Source organism: Oncorhynchus masou, chromosome 29, assembly GCF_036934945.1.
Source record: "Oncorhynchus masou masou isolate Uvic2021 chromosome 29, UVic_Omas_1.1, whole genome shotgun sequence".
Taxonomy (NCBI): Eukaryota; Metazoa; Chordata; class Actinopteri; order Salmoniformes; family Salmonidae; genus Oncorhynchus; species Oncorhynchus masou.
The window spans coordinates 53,837,959-53,854,617 of record NC_088240.1 but is presented as its reverse complement, the minus strand read 5'-3'; the positions used below and the strand labels follow the sequence as shown (position 1 = coordinate 53,854,617).

Sequence of the window (16,659 nt, the reverse complement as noted above, 5' to 3'; positions counted from 1 at the left end):
GCACATGCACACATACATACCACTGCATGCGTTCTGTACAACTTCGTATAGTTGAGCTGTTGGACTTTACATGTTGGAATGAACATCTGGTCTTGTGCAGTAACATGTCTTGTTGTCATATCCCAGTGCTTATTTCCCTACTTTGTTTTGTCTTATTTGCGTCTTACTCGCTGTGGATTAAAAAAAAAAAATGCTGGTAAGTGTCTACTTGGCTGAGCAGGGCTCATGTTTTTACACTCAGAAAAGCTTGATTGAGTTACCAGTCATTCAGTAAACAATCTCACCCCACCCTCTTCTCCCTCGTCTTTCGTCATCTTGTGTGTGTGTGTGTGTGTGTGTGTGTGTGTACTGTACTCCTAGGCTTTGACAACAATGGTGTGAGGACAGGCCCTCGCAGCGCTCGACAGAGCAACCCTGAGGACCACGCTACCCACTATTTCAATACCTACTCCAAAGACATGCTGGTCCAGGTACGCCTTGAACGCACACAAACCCACCCACCTACACACTCACACACAGTTATTTGCATAAATTATTATTTTCAAAGACCTCAAAGTTTGAGTGGGTCTTCTGAAAGGGAACAAGGTAAATGCCTTACATTTTTCAGCAGGTGAAATTCAGACCCCTACTGCTCCCCATCTGTGCCCCCTTTCAATCTCTAAACTACCCCCCACCCCCACCTACACACACACACACACCCATAGGGGTTTGCCTGTAATGCCTATAGCCCCCTACTTCCACACCCTCCTCATCCCAGGGGCCTTCCCTTTGAAGCTCTCCCAAACTCTGCTCCATGCCTGGGCCACGATCACACACTCACACACTATTCCCCCCTATTCCCCCTTGTAGTGCAGTGTCACGCTCCAACAGCATTGGCCCTTATGACGGCGTGGGCCTACATGTGATGTGTCCTGTTACTCCAGTGGTTGGGACAGACAGACCAGGGCTTTAATTTGTTCATCTGCCATCTGTTCATGGACACTTGTTGGGTCTCCCCCCGCTGGGAAATGGGGCTACTGCAGGGGACCGCCTGTTCCTTGGGCCCCAACCACTTCTGTGTTAGACGAGGCGTGTGAAACACACACACACTGAAGAACAAAAAGAAGACTTGCTGTGGAAATGTCCTCCGGCCCTAACCCAAAAATGTAATCTCAACCAGAAACTAGATCGCTCACCAGCTGAGTCCATGTTCTGCAGTCTGTCTCGGGAGTTGCTTTGGTCGTTCTGTTTTTTTTTTTTGAATGCGGTTCGATCCAGAAGTTTTGACCGTGTGTGTGTGCAGGCAATGGTGGGGATCCTGCAAGGGAAGGCCCGAGGCGGGGAGGAGGAGAGCGTCCTGATGCATGACCTCAAGCCTTTCCGCATTCTCATCAGCCTGCTGGACAAACCTGAACTCGGTACTGTATCTTACTACATCAGATCAATGCAGCGCATATCATTCATGTCACTGTTACACACTGAATAGAACACACACAACATTTTGGTCATAGTGACCCACATATCACTACTGGGCTGTGTTCAGTAGGAAACATCATAGCAAAACATTTCACAGCGGACAACTAAAATTAGCACTTATTGGACAAATCCAGGTAGTCAGTTTCAGTCCATTTCCTTCCATTTTGTGCCTAATGACCCTCTTTCCCTGTGACTGTTCCAGATACATTTGTAAATGGACATGATCAGTGACTGATTTGTAATTCTGTGTGTTCCAGGACCAGCCATCCTGGAGGACGTTCTGATCGAGGTGTTCAGGACATTACACACACAGTGCCGAGCAGAGCTGGACCTGCAGAACCACCACCCGTTCAGCAAGGACCATGCTCATCTCAGCAGGTGTGTGTGTGTGTGTGTGTGTGTGTGTGTGCCAAAGCTTTTAATAACCACTGTAAGCTAAGGGTCGCATTGATCGTTTCCCTCAGCAAACTGCGAGAGAACAAGAAAACTGCAGAGCTTATCAAAACGGCCAATCTCCTCTTCAACTCTTTTGAGCCGTACTACATGTGGGACTACATTGCTCGCTGGTTGGAGGACTGCTGCAGGTCTGTGTGCATGTGCTGCTCCACGTGTGTATGCTGACGTGGTAAGATGGCGAGATAGAACCCGAGTCGGTGACCATTAGGCCACACCGTAGCAAAATGTTTTTTCAACAGACAATAAATTTAAGCATTTCTTATTGGACAAGTTTTACCCCGTTTTCTTTTTTTTTTTGCGGGATGAACACCATCCTGTTTTGTGTTTGTAAATGGGAGAGCTGAGTTTGATGTAAAAGGGTCACTCTGTCCATCTTGCAGGAAGGCAGAAAATGGACCAGGGAATGCTGGGAGCACGGAGTCCTCAGGGCTCTCATTGGTGGAGTTCTGTCAGCTGGTGGACTTCCTACTGGACATTGTGTCCTTGGTGAGACACACACACACTTCTCACCCCGCCTTCCTTTCTCACTCATACTATAGTCTCTCAAAACAGAACAACAGCCATTGAAATATCAGCACTCATACAATATAATATTTACTAGTTATAGGTCTGTTTCTGAATGTGAGTGCTCATGGCAATCCCTTATTGTGTGCGTGCGTGTGTGTGTGCGTGCAATGCATTAACAGGTTGTAGATCTGCCTGTCTTCTGTGTCATTGCATCTTCTAGTAGAGAGAATGCTTCTCTTCATTTCCATTCAGAATAGGTTGGAAAGCCCCTGACACCTGTACTACTGTGCGTGTCTGTGTGTGATTGCTTGCGGGTGTGTGTGCGTGCTGATGTTTCTGTGCGTGGGTATGTTCTGCACACAGTGTCCTCTGGCCTATGCTCTGCTTGCTCCTGTCTGTTCAATCTATCTGCTCTCTCTCTCCTTGAAGCCTACTCGAAGCATGAGGGTAATCTGCCAGGTAAAGTACGGCTGTCTCCTGCTTCTTCACCCTTCATCCCGCCTGCCTGGTTTACTATGGCTTGGATAACATTTTAGCAACACCCCAGCAACATTCCTAAAGCCAAATATGAATTTCTGTTATTTTTCTTGTTTTGAGTATTGTTATTGTACTCCAGAGTGAGTGAAATAGGCCTGTATTATTGGGAATATGGTGGAATTTCTACCTAGACCAATAGAATTGGGATTTTTTTTGTGGGAATATACTATATATATATTCATAGTTTGGTGGGAGATGTTGTGAAAATGAAATTTCAGCCTGGTGTGTCATTGTCCTGCATGCACAGAATAATATGCTCCCATTGCTCACATATTTTAAGTAGCCTATGGCTTTTTGAACATTTCACGTGTGTTTATTCTTCATTTGCCCATTTGTTCTTTTTTCTTTTAGCATTACTTTTGTTCAAGTCATTTGTAAAGAAAATGCCCATTACAATATTCAAGGAAAAGGTACAATGGAAGATGACAATGATTTGAGGAAGCCTGATCATAATTAAATATTTTAGTGGGGGTTGTATTTTTCAAAGGGTCTAACCTCGTAAACTTTGACGGCCTCTGATGGCTTTTACTAAAACAACGCGTAATATTGTGTACCACCCTCATAAAATACAATGCTTTCAGAAAGTATTCCCACCCCTTGACTTTTTCCAAATCATTTTTTTTTTTTTACAAAGTGAGATAAACAATCGATTTAGTTGTAATTTTTTGTCAACTGTCAACACAAGATAATCATGTCAAAGCCTAATATATATTTTTTTAATGGAAAATAAAACAATAATACATCTTGATTAGATTCCCTGAGTCAATACTTGTTAGAATCACCTTCGGCAGTGTCTATAGCTGTGAGTCTTTCTGGGTAAGTCCAAGAGCTTTGCACACCTGGATTGTACAATATTTGCACCTTATTCTTTTAAAAATTCTTCAAGCTCTGTCAACTTGGTTGATGATCATTGCTAGACTGCCATTTTCAAGTCTTGCCATAGATCTTCTAGCAGATTTAAGTCAAAACTGTAACTAGGCCTCTCAGGAACATTCAATGTTATCTTGGTCAGCAACTCCAGTGTAGATTTGGCCTTGTGTTTTAGGTTATCGTCCTGCTGAAAGGTGAATTTGTCTTCCAGTGTCCGTTGGAAAGCAGACTGAACCAGGTTTTCCTCAAGGATTTTGCCTGTGCCCGCCTTCTGCTAATTTTTATCCCCAGAAAAACTCACTAGTCCATAACATGATGCAGCCTCTACCATACTTGGAAGTATGAAGAGTGGTACTCGCTGATGGGTTTTGTTGGATTTGCCCCAACATAACGCTTTGTATTCAGGACAAAAAGTTAATTTCTTTGCCACATTTCTTGCAGTATTACAAGTCCCTTATTTAAAACAGGATGCATGCTTTGGAATATTTATGTTTTGTACAAGCTTTAGTATTTTGGATTTGTGTTAGGAGATAACTGAGTGCGGCTCTATCACAGCCATTAAACTCTAACTGTTTTGAAATCACCATTGGGCATTGGCAACTGATTTGGAAAGAGCATCTGTATCTTTGTAGTGAGTGTAAAATTAATAACTGACACCATTCTCAAAGGGATATTTGAATTTCAACTTTTTTATTTTCTGGACAAACCATTGGAAAGCCTCCCTGGTCTTTGTGGTTGAATCTGTGCATGAAATTCACTGCTGGACTGAGGGACCTTAGATAATTGTATGATGATTGTACAGAGATGGGGTAGTCGTTTAAAAAGCATGTTAAACACTTATTGCACACAGTGAGTCCAGTCAACTTATGTGACTTGTTAAGCATGTTTTTTATGCCTACATTTATTTAAGCTTGCCATAACAAGTAGGTTGAATACTTATTGACTCAAGATATTTCAGCTTTTAGTTTTTAACCAATTTGTAAACATTTCTAAAAGCAGACTGCACCAGGATTTCCTCTTGGATTTTGCCTGTGCGTAGCCATATTCCATTTATTTGTATTAACAAAAAGACCTCCCTCGTCCTAGCCAGTGACACAATCTCAATGCAGGCTGTAACACAACAAAATGTGGGAAAAGGGGTGTGAATACCTTCTGAAGGCGCTATACATTTTAAGTCCTACAAGCACCTGAGCACCCAATTTGTAAGTCGCTCTGGATAAGAGCGTCTGCCAAATGACTTAAATGTAATGTAATGATGTCTTAGTGCTGTTAGAAAGGTAAGAACGGTTGGATTCTTATAAAGAGAAACAGCGTGACGACTACAGAGCCCGAGATGCAGCAGGCAACAACAATAAAAAGAAAGAAATGTACCAGTTTTTTTGCCTTGCCTCCATTTTTTTGTCTTGATGGAAGGATATACCATGCCTTCAGAAAGTATTTATACCCCTGGACTTATTCCACATTTTTGTTGTTTACAGCCTGAATTTAAAATGGATTTAAAAAAAATGTTCTCTCACCCATTTACACATAATACCCCATAATGACAAAGTGAAAATATGTTCATAGAATGTGTTGCAAATTTATTGAAAATGAAATACAGAAATATATCTCATTGACTTAAGTATTCAGACACATTTTAGTTTTTTTTTTGCGTTCTGTTATACAACTGACTAGGTGTCCCCCTTTCACTCATTGGAAGTGGTACTGGGGTCCGAAACAACCACAGATTGTTTCTCTAATGTGTGGACTTATTTTAAAGAATCGAGAGGCTAACCACAGCGTTGTGCCGATAACTAATAATAATAAACATCTAATATAGATTCGGAATTGGATTTTAATTACATCAATCTCCAAGAGCTTTCTCAGACATACTTGATGCTGCCTATTTATTTTATTACATTTATTTGACAGGGACTATTTAAAGTTTTAAACACAAATCAAGTAATGTGATGCATTGTACCAGATGAATCTAGGCATCCAATTTCCATCTCCAGTCACCAGGCGAGTGGCGACTCCCCTATTCTCCAGAGCCCTCTCACCCTCCTCTTCCTCCTCCCTTCAGGAGACCTACATAGAGATCCAGACGGAGCACCTTCCCCAGCTGCTGCTGCGCATGGTTTCTGCCCTGACCTCTCACCTCCCGGCCCTGGGCCTTGGGGAGCTCACCCACTGCCTGCGCCTCTGCTCCAAGATCCTCAGCAAGGTGCAGCCCCCCTTGGTGTCCCCCCTGTCCCTGCCCACGGGCCCCCTCGCCTCCACGGCCTCTGCTAAGGAGGAGAAGCGGGTAAGAAGTATGAGATGGTGCCCCAGACCGGGACACCTATACGAGTTAGATTAACCTTGGTTGTTACAGCCAGAGCATATTCTATAGCTTTTGTTTATTTGTGATTTTTTTTAAATTATTGTATGCATATTTTAGAATGTATGTAAAATAGATGCTTAGATTTATTATGAATCAATATTTTCTGCAGACATTTCCCAGGTAATAAGGATAATCTTTTGCCTACCTTTTCATGACATAACCAACTGTCTATCCTGATTTACGGTTTTAACCCAGTTCCATTTGATCCCGTAAAGCTTTTGGTGGTGATGAATGAGCTTCAATCATGACCTCTGCCAAGTCTGAAAGCATCCTGTTGTCATCCTAGTTCTTCCCTGCCTTAACACAGTTTGCTTTAGCGTATTGTCTCTGAGCGTTTGGTTGCTCATAAAAGAAACGGTTCCTTTTTTATCTCTGAACAGTATGTGAAATTCATGCGAAGGTTAAATCGTTTTTGCCTTTTGTCTTTGTCCAGCGGAGATGAAATGGAACCAAATTACGTTCAAAAGCAAACATGCTTCCCCTTACACACCCACGTTCATTGATTCTCACTTTGAAAATTAAAACTTTGTCCATCTTTCAGTTCCAAGCTGATGGCTGACTACCTTTGATAGTACACGCATGTCACTTCTTTCACTTCCTGCCAAATAAAATCATCACGGCAGGGCTCCTCAGTTTGGTCTGCTTCCCTCACCCTCAAAAACATAAACAACCATCCAAGGCCCTCATGGTGTCCCCTGGTCCCTGAGCTGGCCCCCACCCTTCTACCCCCTCAATTTGGCTGGGTGGTCCCAGCTCCAGGACTGGAGGGTAGCTCCCTCTCTCCCCAGACAGAGGTGTTAGAAGCTGGGATCAGTCTACTTTCTCCGCCCCCCTGTCTGTTACCTGGCGGTCTGGTAGTGTTTCAGTGCTCAGTAAGGCTTGACTAAAAGCTGACAGAATCCTAGGCTGGAGGTAGAGGCCTGGGAGAGGTGCAGGGGAGGGGAGCACATAGAGACACACACAAGTGGCAACTAACAAACAGCTGAGCCTCTCTTTCTCTCCGAGGAGGATCAGCCTACCCGATGGTTTCCCCTTGGGTCTGTCTGCTCCATTGGTGTGGAAGGCTTCCTTCCCTCCCTTCTGTTCTATCCCCCCCCTCTCTCTCCCTTCTTCCTGTTTTCCAGCTACCCTCCTGGGGACATTTACAGGACTTAGTTTGCCATCTGAGTCCTGGCGCCAGAATGTGTAGCCTCAGCCCGCTGCACTGCATGCTGAGAATGCCCTGGGGCTTGCTTGTGGCATGGCAATGTGGGATTGGGGCTGTCTGTCGATCTGTCCTAAGCTGGCTGGCATGATGCAGGGAGGGAGCTTTATGTAGGGTGTAGTAGAGGAGTCCATTCAGTTTGGGGCATCAGCTGTGCACTTCCCTGTCTGCTGTGGGTGCCCAAGGTGGAGGGGGGTCTGTCAGGGAGTGCTTAGAAATGCTCTCCCTCCTAGTCTCCTGAGAGACCTGCACTCTTATCTTGGCCTGATGCACTTTGGTCCCCGCTGGCCATCCTAAAACAGGGGTACTGTTTTCAGCTTTCCAGATTTTTTAAGATGGTCGCCTTTTGTTTCCACTCCTGATATGTATTGTTACTGTCTGTGTTTGATTCTCTTCTCCTTTCTCCTCTCTTCTTCCTGCTCTCTCTCCCCAGCCCCTGCCCGCTACTCTGGAGCTCCCCACTGGCGATGTGTTTGAGATAGGGGAGAACCCCAACAGCAGTCGCTCCTCCGAGAGTGGCTTCACAGACTTTGTCCAGTACCAGGCCTCTGAGGAACCAGCACCCACTCAGCCTTCCCTCAAGACGGGCTGCAGCAGCTCCCTCCCAGCCTCCCAGAACAAGCCGCAGGACAAGCCTGTCATGCAGTGCTGCCTGGAGCACTTCCAGCACTTCCTCTCCCGCCTGGTCACCCTTTACATCACCCCAGGGATGGTAGAGGGAGCTGGGGGCGAGAGGAGCGATGTGGTGAGAGCGGAACCAGAGGGCGGTGCCCAGCACAACGGCCGTGACGTGGTTGAGGTCCCGGGGCAAAGGGAGTGTCTGGCGGCTTTTACTGCTGCCTGCCAGCTCTTCCTGGAGTGCTCCAGCTTCCCCGTCTACATCGCCGAGGGCAACCTCAAATCAACGCCTCCGCCTAAGGAGCAGACTGGTAAGACAGACGGACAGTCTGACCACGTTTTAGTTACAATACCGGCTCTGTGCAGATTAACAGATTTTTACTACGGCTGGAGAAGCGGTTAACTACATTCCAGTTTGATATGATAATCCCATACCCTTCTCCATATGTTAAGCATATTATCTCTCTTTGTGTTAGATGAGCACATCTGGACTACAGCTATTTACTGTTGTATGTCTTCTCCCCTTTTCTCAATACAGTATCGTTTCTATTCTCTCCTCCAGACAGCGAGCAGATGTGTCCTGCCGTGTGGCTGCAGACCCTGATGGACACCTGCTGCCTGGCCAGTGACTTCAGCGTCCAGGCCGTGGCCATCTCCCTGGTCATGGACCTGGTGGGCCTCACCCAGTCTGTCGCCATGGTCACCGCCGAGGGCAGCATCGCCGGCGGCAACCCCGACTCCACCCAGCCCATGAGCCCCAGCCAGGGCCGCGTTGCTGTGGTGATCAGGCCACCACTCACACAGGGAATCCTGAAGTACATCGCAGAGAAGACGGACTTCTTCAAGGTAAGTCACAGGGAGGAAATTTGTGGCTTATTTGCATCTGATATGGTTGAGATGCTTAGAGGTGGTTCAGTACAGAGGACACAGAATGTAGCTCAGCATGATAAATGGAAGAAACTTTCTCTTTGTCATTGCTCACCATGGTAAATGGTCAGAATTGGTGTTCATAAATCTGTTTTTCAACATGATAAATGGTAGAAACGTATGTTAAGTACATTTTTGAACATGATAAATGGTAATAAACCTATCCTAAGAAATCTCTCCGTTGCTCACCATGACACATCTTGGAAGCTTTAGGTCTCTCTCTAACACGACCTCCCTCCTCCTTCCCCCTCACCTCTCCAGAGTGTGGCCCTTATCCTGTGGGGACAGTTGGGGGAGGGGGCCCCTCAGCACCACCAGCGCAGCGTGGAGCTCTTCTACCAGCTCCACAACCTGGTGCCCTCCTCCAGCACCTGTGAGGACGTCATCAGCCAGCAGCTCATGCACAGAGACAAGGTTGGTCTGCCCAGTACATGTGCAGTCAGACACATAGGAACACGCACAACTTCACGGTATGCTTGTAAGAGTCCTGTATGCCTGAAGGAATATGCTCCGACACACACGCGTTCCACACACGTCATCTAAGACTTCTGTGTGTTTTCTCAGAAAATCCGTCTCGAGGCCCATGTGAAGTTCTCTGTGCTTTGGCATCTGACCAGAGACTTGAACATCACCAAGTCTTCCCCTTTCAACCGTACCTTTGACAGGTAGGCCTTGCCTCTCTATTGACTTGCCACTGTAAAAGTTTGGTTTTGTCCCTTGTTTTATCAAGGGTGGACAAAACCGCTGCTAATATATTAATGTGATACATGTCTCATACTCTTTTTCTGTCTCTCTCTCGCACGCACACACACACACACACACACACATACCGTTCGGATGCTACAGATGTTTTTGTGAGAAGACCGATTTTTGGGATGTCTCATGGTCCGACAAACGCCACTGTTGCCGTCATTGGATGGATTGAGATGCAGCCCATGCTAAAAACATTTCTCTACCATAATCTGACCCTATTTTGATAGGGGTCTTTTTTTAAATTGGGTTACTTAGATTGACGCTCGGTGGATTATTAGTATACGCCATCACAATAAATCCATGAAGAAACATATGAATGGAATGTGTCTCAGAAGAACTGAATAGCATAGAATGGCAGCCTAAGCTGTAGACTAGTTCATTGAGCAGACAAGATATGATTATAATTCCCATACCATTATTTTATAATATATTATTTTAGAGTTATACGAATATATTTGATCTTAGCCGGAATAAAATAGAAAGGACATTTTCCCCAAACGATTATTGAGCTGAGTGCGTACATGGAGGTCCTATACGGTTGATTTATAGTTATTTGGCAACATTAACTGTGAATGATTGTTTTTGACTTAGAATGGTGCCATTATCAGCTAGGCAGGAACAGGGGAAAAAAGACAAGTAATGAATGCACTCTAATAGGATATGGAGAATGCGCTTTCCCATGGTTCCTTTTTCAATCATGCCGGGTAGGCTACTCCGGTTGTAGGCTACAGCAGGATTGCATGTACAAATTTGTGGGTTTATAAGAATGTCTTTCACTCCACGCATTAACCAGCTCAAACTACGTATGCCAGACTCCAACCCTGTCCTTGCAAGCTACCCAGTGCTTAATTTGGTAACGGACAGTAGCCCACTTAAGCCACAACATCGAAAACCAAGTGAAATCTATTCGGGAACATCGCTAGTAAACCCCCAGCCCCCTTTGCCCTCAGAACAGCCTCAATTCGTTGGGACTCAAGTGTTGACACAAGGTGTCAAGCGTTCCACAGGAATGCTGGCCCATGTTGAATCCAATGCTTCCCACAGTTGTCAAGTTGTCTGGATGTCCTCTGGCTGGTGGACCATTCTCAGTCCGAACGGGAAGCTGTTGAGTGTGTGAACCCCAGCAGTGTTGCAATTCTTGACACAAACCGGTGCGCCTGGCACCTACTAACATACGCCGTTCGAAGGCACTTAAATCTTTTGTTGATGGAGTGTCAGAAGGGGCAGGCATGACAGTCAGGAGAATAGACCTTCCAGTGACAGATGACAGGAGAGATTGGAGCATTGGTAATGATGAGACCGGGGTGTACAGCGCCTGTACGGTGCAGCAGTAGATATTTTATTATCTTTCAAGAGGAACAGAACAGCTGCTCAGTATTTTAGAGTGAGATATAAACGTCACTGTCCGAGGTCAACCGCATAAGGGGCATTTAGATACACAAGATGTTTAGAAAACTCAGTGTCTTGCCCATTCACCCTCTGAATAGCACACATACACAATCCATGGCTCTAATGCCTTGAGTCTTAATACTCCTTCTTTAACCGGTGCCCCCCCTTCATCTACACTGATTTGAACTGGATTTAACAAGTGACATCAATAAGGGATCATGGATTTACCTGGTCAGTCTGTCATGGAAAAAGCAGGTGTCCTTAATGTTTTGTACACTCAGTGTATGTATAAGCTTTAAGATAGCCATAGGCAGAGCTATATGTATTTTATAACAGCACAATAATTATTGTAATTGAGGCTTTTTGGGGGGGCTTGGGTTAATATGTATGTACATTCTTATTCATTCCTTTACACTTGTGTGTGTATAAGGTAGTTGTGAAATTGTTATATTACTTGTTAAAACTTGATATTACTGCACTGTCGGAACGAGAAGCACAAGCATTTCGCTACACTCGCATTAACATCTGCCAACCATGTGTATGTGACGAATAAGATTTGATTTATAGGCTTATACATATGCATGAGCTCTAATATGCGCATGTGACGTCTTAAATGCTTGGAATTAATAATCAGCTTAGAAAGCGCTGTCAATTTGTTGCGGCTTTGAAACAAGATCATGACTACCATGTTTTCCCACTCAGTTTCAACCTGTTGTTTAATTTCTTTCTTCGAATTGATTGATCACAATGAGGTCAACCATTGTAGTCTAATGCTGAGTTTTATAAGCATGATACTCCCAAACACCCACCCAAAATAATTTGACCGCCATTGATGAAGATGAATGAACTCCCGCCATCACCACTTTCAGATTCTTATAATTCAGTCTTGAAATGTTTGATGGGATTATTGCTGTCATTTTTTTTATCAGTCGGATTAGAGGGACAATAGAGTGCTGAGTACCAGGCAGTTAGCGAGTTGGGTGCTACCAATGCATCAACTACAGAAGCGGAGAATAGGAGCAGATTACTGTGACTCAGCGGTCACATGGATTTTGACTGCGGTCATGACTATATATATATATATATATGACACGCTACCCCTTTGCCTTTACAAATGAATATCTCTGCTGTCTTCTGTTCTCTCTCTCTCTCTCCCAGGTCTCTGTTCATCATGCTGGACAGTCTAAGTTACTGGGATGCGTCGGCCAGCGCAGTGGGCCGGGCCTGGCTCAACCAGGTGCTCCAGAGACACGACATCGCCCGGGTCCTGGAGCCCCTCCTGCTGCTGCTGCTGCACCCCAAGACCCACCGTGTGTCCATCCAGCGCGTCCAGGCCCAGCGCCACTGGGCCCAGGAGGTCCCTAACCACAACGCCCAGGCCGAGCAGGACACCTCAGAACCCATCTACATGAGGGACTCGGGAGTCTGTGACAGTGAGTAGAGGGGAGAGACACGGGTTAGAATGGTGGTGGATAGGACAGCCATGGTCGTGAAGAGATACAGGACAGTGCAGGATTTTGTTCCAGCCCAGCACTAATAGATTCAACACTCATCTCATGATTGTTTAATGTTGGACTGGAAGAAAAGTCTATAGCTCTAAAGGATCAGTGTCGTTTGGTGAACGTTGGTTTGGAGTGAATCTAGTTCACGGTTCATTTCGACTCCCTAATTTATTTGCATAAACAGTATGTCACATCCTCTTCTCTTCTTCTCTCAGACTTCAGCCAGATGCCAGGGGACTCTCTGAAGTCAGGGCTCCGAGGGCTGCCATTGGGCGACATGGAGCCCTTCTGCCTGACAGTCAACCCTCTGAGTGACAGCCTGTCCCTGCTCAGCCTGAGCAGTGAGAACCTGGTGCTGAGGGGTGACTGCCATCCTCCTGACCAGCAGGGGGAACCCCACCACCACGGCTCTGAGTCCAGCAGCTCGCACTCCTCCATAGTCAATGGCAGCTTCGAGGAGCCAGACGGCACCTGCAGCACAGTGAACGGATGTGGTTCCGACCAAGTCCCTTTCCTTATAGAATCAGACAGTATGGTTCCTGATGAGGAGGGTTCACTAGAAGAGGCTGTGTTGTCAGTGTTAAATGAGTTGATAGACAGGGTGGTGGGTATGGGAGAGGAGGAGGGGCCACCTGAAACACCGTCCCCCTCTGAAGCGTGGGCGCAGACGGACTCCGATAGCTCCTCGTCAGATACGCCGACCGGTCTTCGGCTCGATTCAGGCCCCCACGCCCCCTCTCACCGCCTCGAGATGTTAGCGGGTGGCACCCTGGGGTTCTTCCATGTCACCCCACCGGACCAGACAGGGGAGGAGGGGGAGAGGCACCACGAGGTCATCACTCGCCACAGCTCGTCCCCCTCCATCGTGACCCTACCGGATAGCTCGGGCCCGGCCACCCCTCACGACCGGAGCCTCTGTTTGGACGTTGTGGACCAGCGGGCCCGTAAGCGCTCCCACAGCAGCACCCAGCTCAGCCTCAAGGGTAAGATCATGGAGCGTCTGCAAGACAAGTCCCCCGGCGCCAAGCCCAAGGTGAAGAAGAGCAAGAGGAAGGACGAGGAGAGGCAGAGGAAAGCTGTGCAGGCCGAGAAGCTCCGGCCGCCCAGCATCTTCTTCGGAGACAGCCTGGATCTGGAGAACTGGTACAGCTGCGGAGAAGGCGAGGTGTCCGAGATTGAGAGTGACACCGGCTCGCCCAGTGTGGGCGGAGACGTGAGCGGGGACAATGGTCCCAACGGGAGAGTGGGGCGTAGAGCTTCCGCCTCGCCGCCTCGGTTCAACATCCACCCCCTCTACCAGCACGTGCTGCTCTACCTGCAGCTGTACGACTCCTCCCGCACGCTGCACGCCCTTTCGGCCATCGCCGCCATGCTGCGGGCGGTGCCATCGGACTTCGTGGACGCCATCTCCACCACCAGCATCAACAACACCTACACACCCCAGCTGTCACTGCTGCAGAACCTGCTGGCACGCCACCGCGTCTCCGTCATGGGCAAGTCATATTTATTTTTTTATGCATTAATACACAGATAAAGGACAGTTAAACACAAATTAACTAAACAATTCAAATGTATTCCGGAGGTGTAAGTTGCGCTGGATAAGAGCTACCCTAAAAACCATACAATCGGATGTTTCTTGTTATTAGAATGTAGAATAATGTGGTGTTCAATCTCCTCCTCCTCCCAGGTAAGGACTTCTACTGCCCCATCTCACAGGACAGCCACTCCCACTCGTTCCGCAGCGCCATGTTCCTAGAGATCATCATCTCCCTCTGCCTCTACTTCCTGCGCTCCTACTACTCTGCCCACGTGGGCACGGCTGCCACCGACCTGGCGGGCAACCGGGCCATGCAGCTGACCAGCTTGGAGGTCCTCACCCTCCTCTTCAGCGAGCTGTCCAAGGTGACCGGCGGCTCAGCCAAAGGCTTCGCCAGCTTCATCAGCGACGTGCTGTCCAAGTGTAAGGTCCAGAAGGTGGTGCTCCACTGCCTGCTCTCCTCCATCTTCTCGGCCCAGAAGTGGCACGAGCAGCGGGCGGCCTCCGTCAACGTGGCCTCCCAGGAGGAGGGTCTCTCAGAGGACAGTATCATCAACCTCTCAGAAGATCAAATGGACGGCTGCAGCGCCGTTCAGTCCCAGCTGCTGAGGCTTCTCCAGAGCTTGGTGGTGCTGGAGCACAGGGTCCTAGTGCCCGCCGAGGAGGGCGGCGACGGGGGGCCCGTGGTCGTCCCGGGGGGTGTAACATTAGGGAGTGTAACGTTAGGGACGGGGAGTGGGGCAGGGTCGGGCTTCGAACTGCTGGGAGGCGAGGTGGAGCACATGAACCCACAGCAGCCAATGACGTCGCTGCAGTACCTTCACGGGCAGCCTATCACGGCACAGGGCATGTTCCTGTGTGCGGTGATCCGGGCGCTGCACCAGCACCACGCGTGTAAGATGCACCCGCAGTGGATCGGCCTGATCACGGCCACGCTGCCCTATATGGGCAAGGTACTGCGCAGGGTGGTGGCCTCGGTCACACTGCAGCTCTGTAGGAACCTGGATAACCTCATTCAGCAGTACCGCTATGAGACCACCATCACAGACACCAGGTAACTGCTATAGGATAGTTTCTTATAGGCCCATATGAGCTAGGCATTTTGAGATGGTGCTGAGACATCCATATCCACCCATCCATCAGTACTGGTTAGCCATTATAAAACCACACCACTGCTACCTTTGTCGTCCACAGGACGATGTGATCGTGGCTGTATTGAAGGGTTTGTGTGTGTTTTAGTTCTACCTACTTAAGTTGAATGCGCTGATTGTAAGTCACTCTGGATGAAAGTGTCTGATAAATAACTGAAATGTAAAAGTGGGAATATTGTTGTACCAGGATCTGGTGTGAAGGCAACTGCAAGCAGATTGTCAGTAACCAGGTTTCCATCCAACCGTTTCATGAATTACTTGAAGTCACGACCGGGCTAATCGAAACAGGAAATGTTGGGACAATTTCATAAATGTCGGGGGACAATTTGTTGATTCGACATGGTGGGACCTTTTTGTGTCAGTAAAATGTGGATTTATGCGCACATATTTGATATAATAACCAAAGTAAACTTGGAGTCACGCGATGATATGTTGTGTGGTCCTCCCACTACCACTCGGAGAAAGCATGCAGTTTATTAGACTACAGATGAAATAAGTTATGATGAACTTCAAAAGGTTGGTGAAAGTGCACGGTGATGAGCTTGGTGCGCCTTTACAATAAATATCAGTGGTCTTATTCTGGTGACATGATAATTGATGCTTGGACAAATAAAACTGATCTCCATAATAATGTCATCATATAGGTATCTGCAAACTGTTGTCTACAGCCCATGTGCCAAGACCATAGTGGGCACATTTGCTATTTAACAGTTTTTGTGACAAACCCATCGGTACAGTTGAAAATTAGATGATGACACATTGAACTATATATTTCTATTTGGTACATGAAAATTTAAAGGGATAATGGCAATGAAGCCCTTTATCTATTTCCCTAAAATCAGATGAACTACCATATTTATGTCTGTCTCTGCATCCAGTATGAAGGAAGTTAGAGGTAGTTTTGTGAGCCAATGCTAACTAGCGTTAGCGCAATGACTTGAGGCCTACAGGAACACCTTGCATGCTTGATGTTCCCATAGACTTCCAGGCATTGCGCTAACACTAGTTAGCAACTTCCTTCAAACTGCAAACGGTGACATAAAAATGGTATCCTCGAGTTCATCTGGCTCTGGGAAAGTAGATAAAGGGCTTCATTTGCAAAATCTCAAACCATCCCTTTAAGAAGAAAAAACATACCTTTTTATGTGCTCTACTTCTTCGTTCATGCGTTTTTATCCACAGCCACTCAGTTTGGTGGAAGCACCACTGATTTTTGAGCATTCGCCTGAAAATCTGTCGCCTATTGGAAGGACCTCGCTAGTGAAGTATGAGGATGAATTGGTTAATTTAAGTACATATCCATGGCAACAGATTTACAGCTGCTTTGTAGCAGAGGGTTTGTTTGGAAGAAATTAGTTGAGTGATGCTGCCACAAGATGGCTCTCTTGACC

The 16,659-nt window shown here is 46.9% G+C and overlaps 1 protein-coding gene across 7 annotated transcripts in view; it reads left to right on the top strand.

Annotated features, from left to right (window-relative positions):
* LOC135520005 (protein dopey-1-like) overlaps window positions 1–16,659 on the top strand; it is a 38,115-nt gene that overhangs the window by 8,066 nt on the left and 13,390 nt on the right. For 2 of the 7 annotated variants that reach the window (XR_010452334.1, XM_064945306.1), the window contains exons 8-21: window positions 361–470; window positions 1,283–1,397; window positions 1,713–1,833; window positions 1,920–2,039; window positions 2,292–2,397; window positions 2,848–2,877; window positions 5,888–6,109; window positions 7,825–8,320; window positions 8,548–8,855; window positions 9,198–9,350; window positions 9,501–9,601; window positions 12,237–12,511; window positions 12,796–14,073; window positions 14,268–15,171. Coding sequence is in view for 6 of the 7 variants with exons in the window: in XM_064945306.1 (XP_064801378.1) it covers window positions 361–470; window positions 1,283–1,397; window positions 1,713–1,833; window positions 1,920–2,039; window positions 2,292–2,397; window positions 2,848–2,877; window positions 5,888–6,109; window positions 7,825–8,320; window positions 8,548–8,855; window positions 9,198–9,350; window positions 9,501–9,601; window positions 12,237–12,511; window positions 12,796–14,073; window positions 14,268–15,171 (4,339 nt within the window). In the remaining variant the exon portion in view is untranslated. The remainder of the gene's footprint in view (window positions 1–360; window positions 471–1,282; window positions 1,398–1,712; window positions 1,834–1,919; window positions 2,040–2,291; window positions 2,398–2,847; window positions 2,878–5,887; window positions 6,110–7,824; window positions 8,321–8,547; window positions 8,856–9,197; window positions 9,351–9,500; window positions 9,602–12,236; window positions 12,512–12,795; window positions 14,074–14,267; window positions 15,172–16,659) is intronic. The other 5 variants (XM_064945310.1, XM_064945308.1, XM_064945307.1 and 2 more) reach the window with 5 other exon arrangements.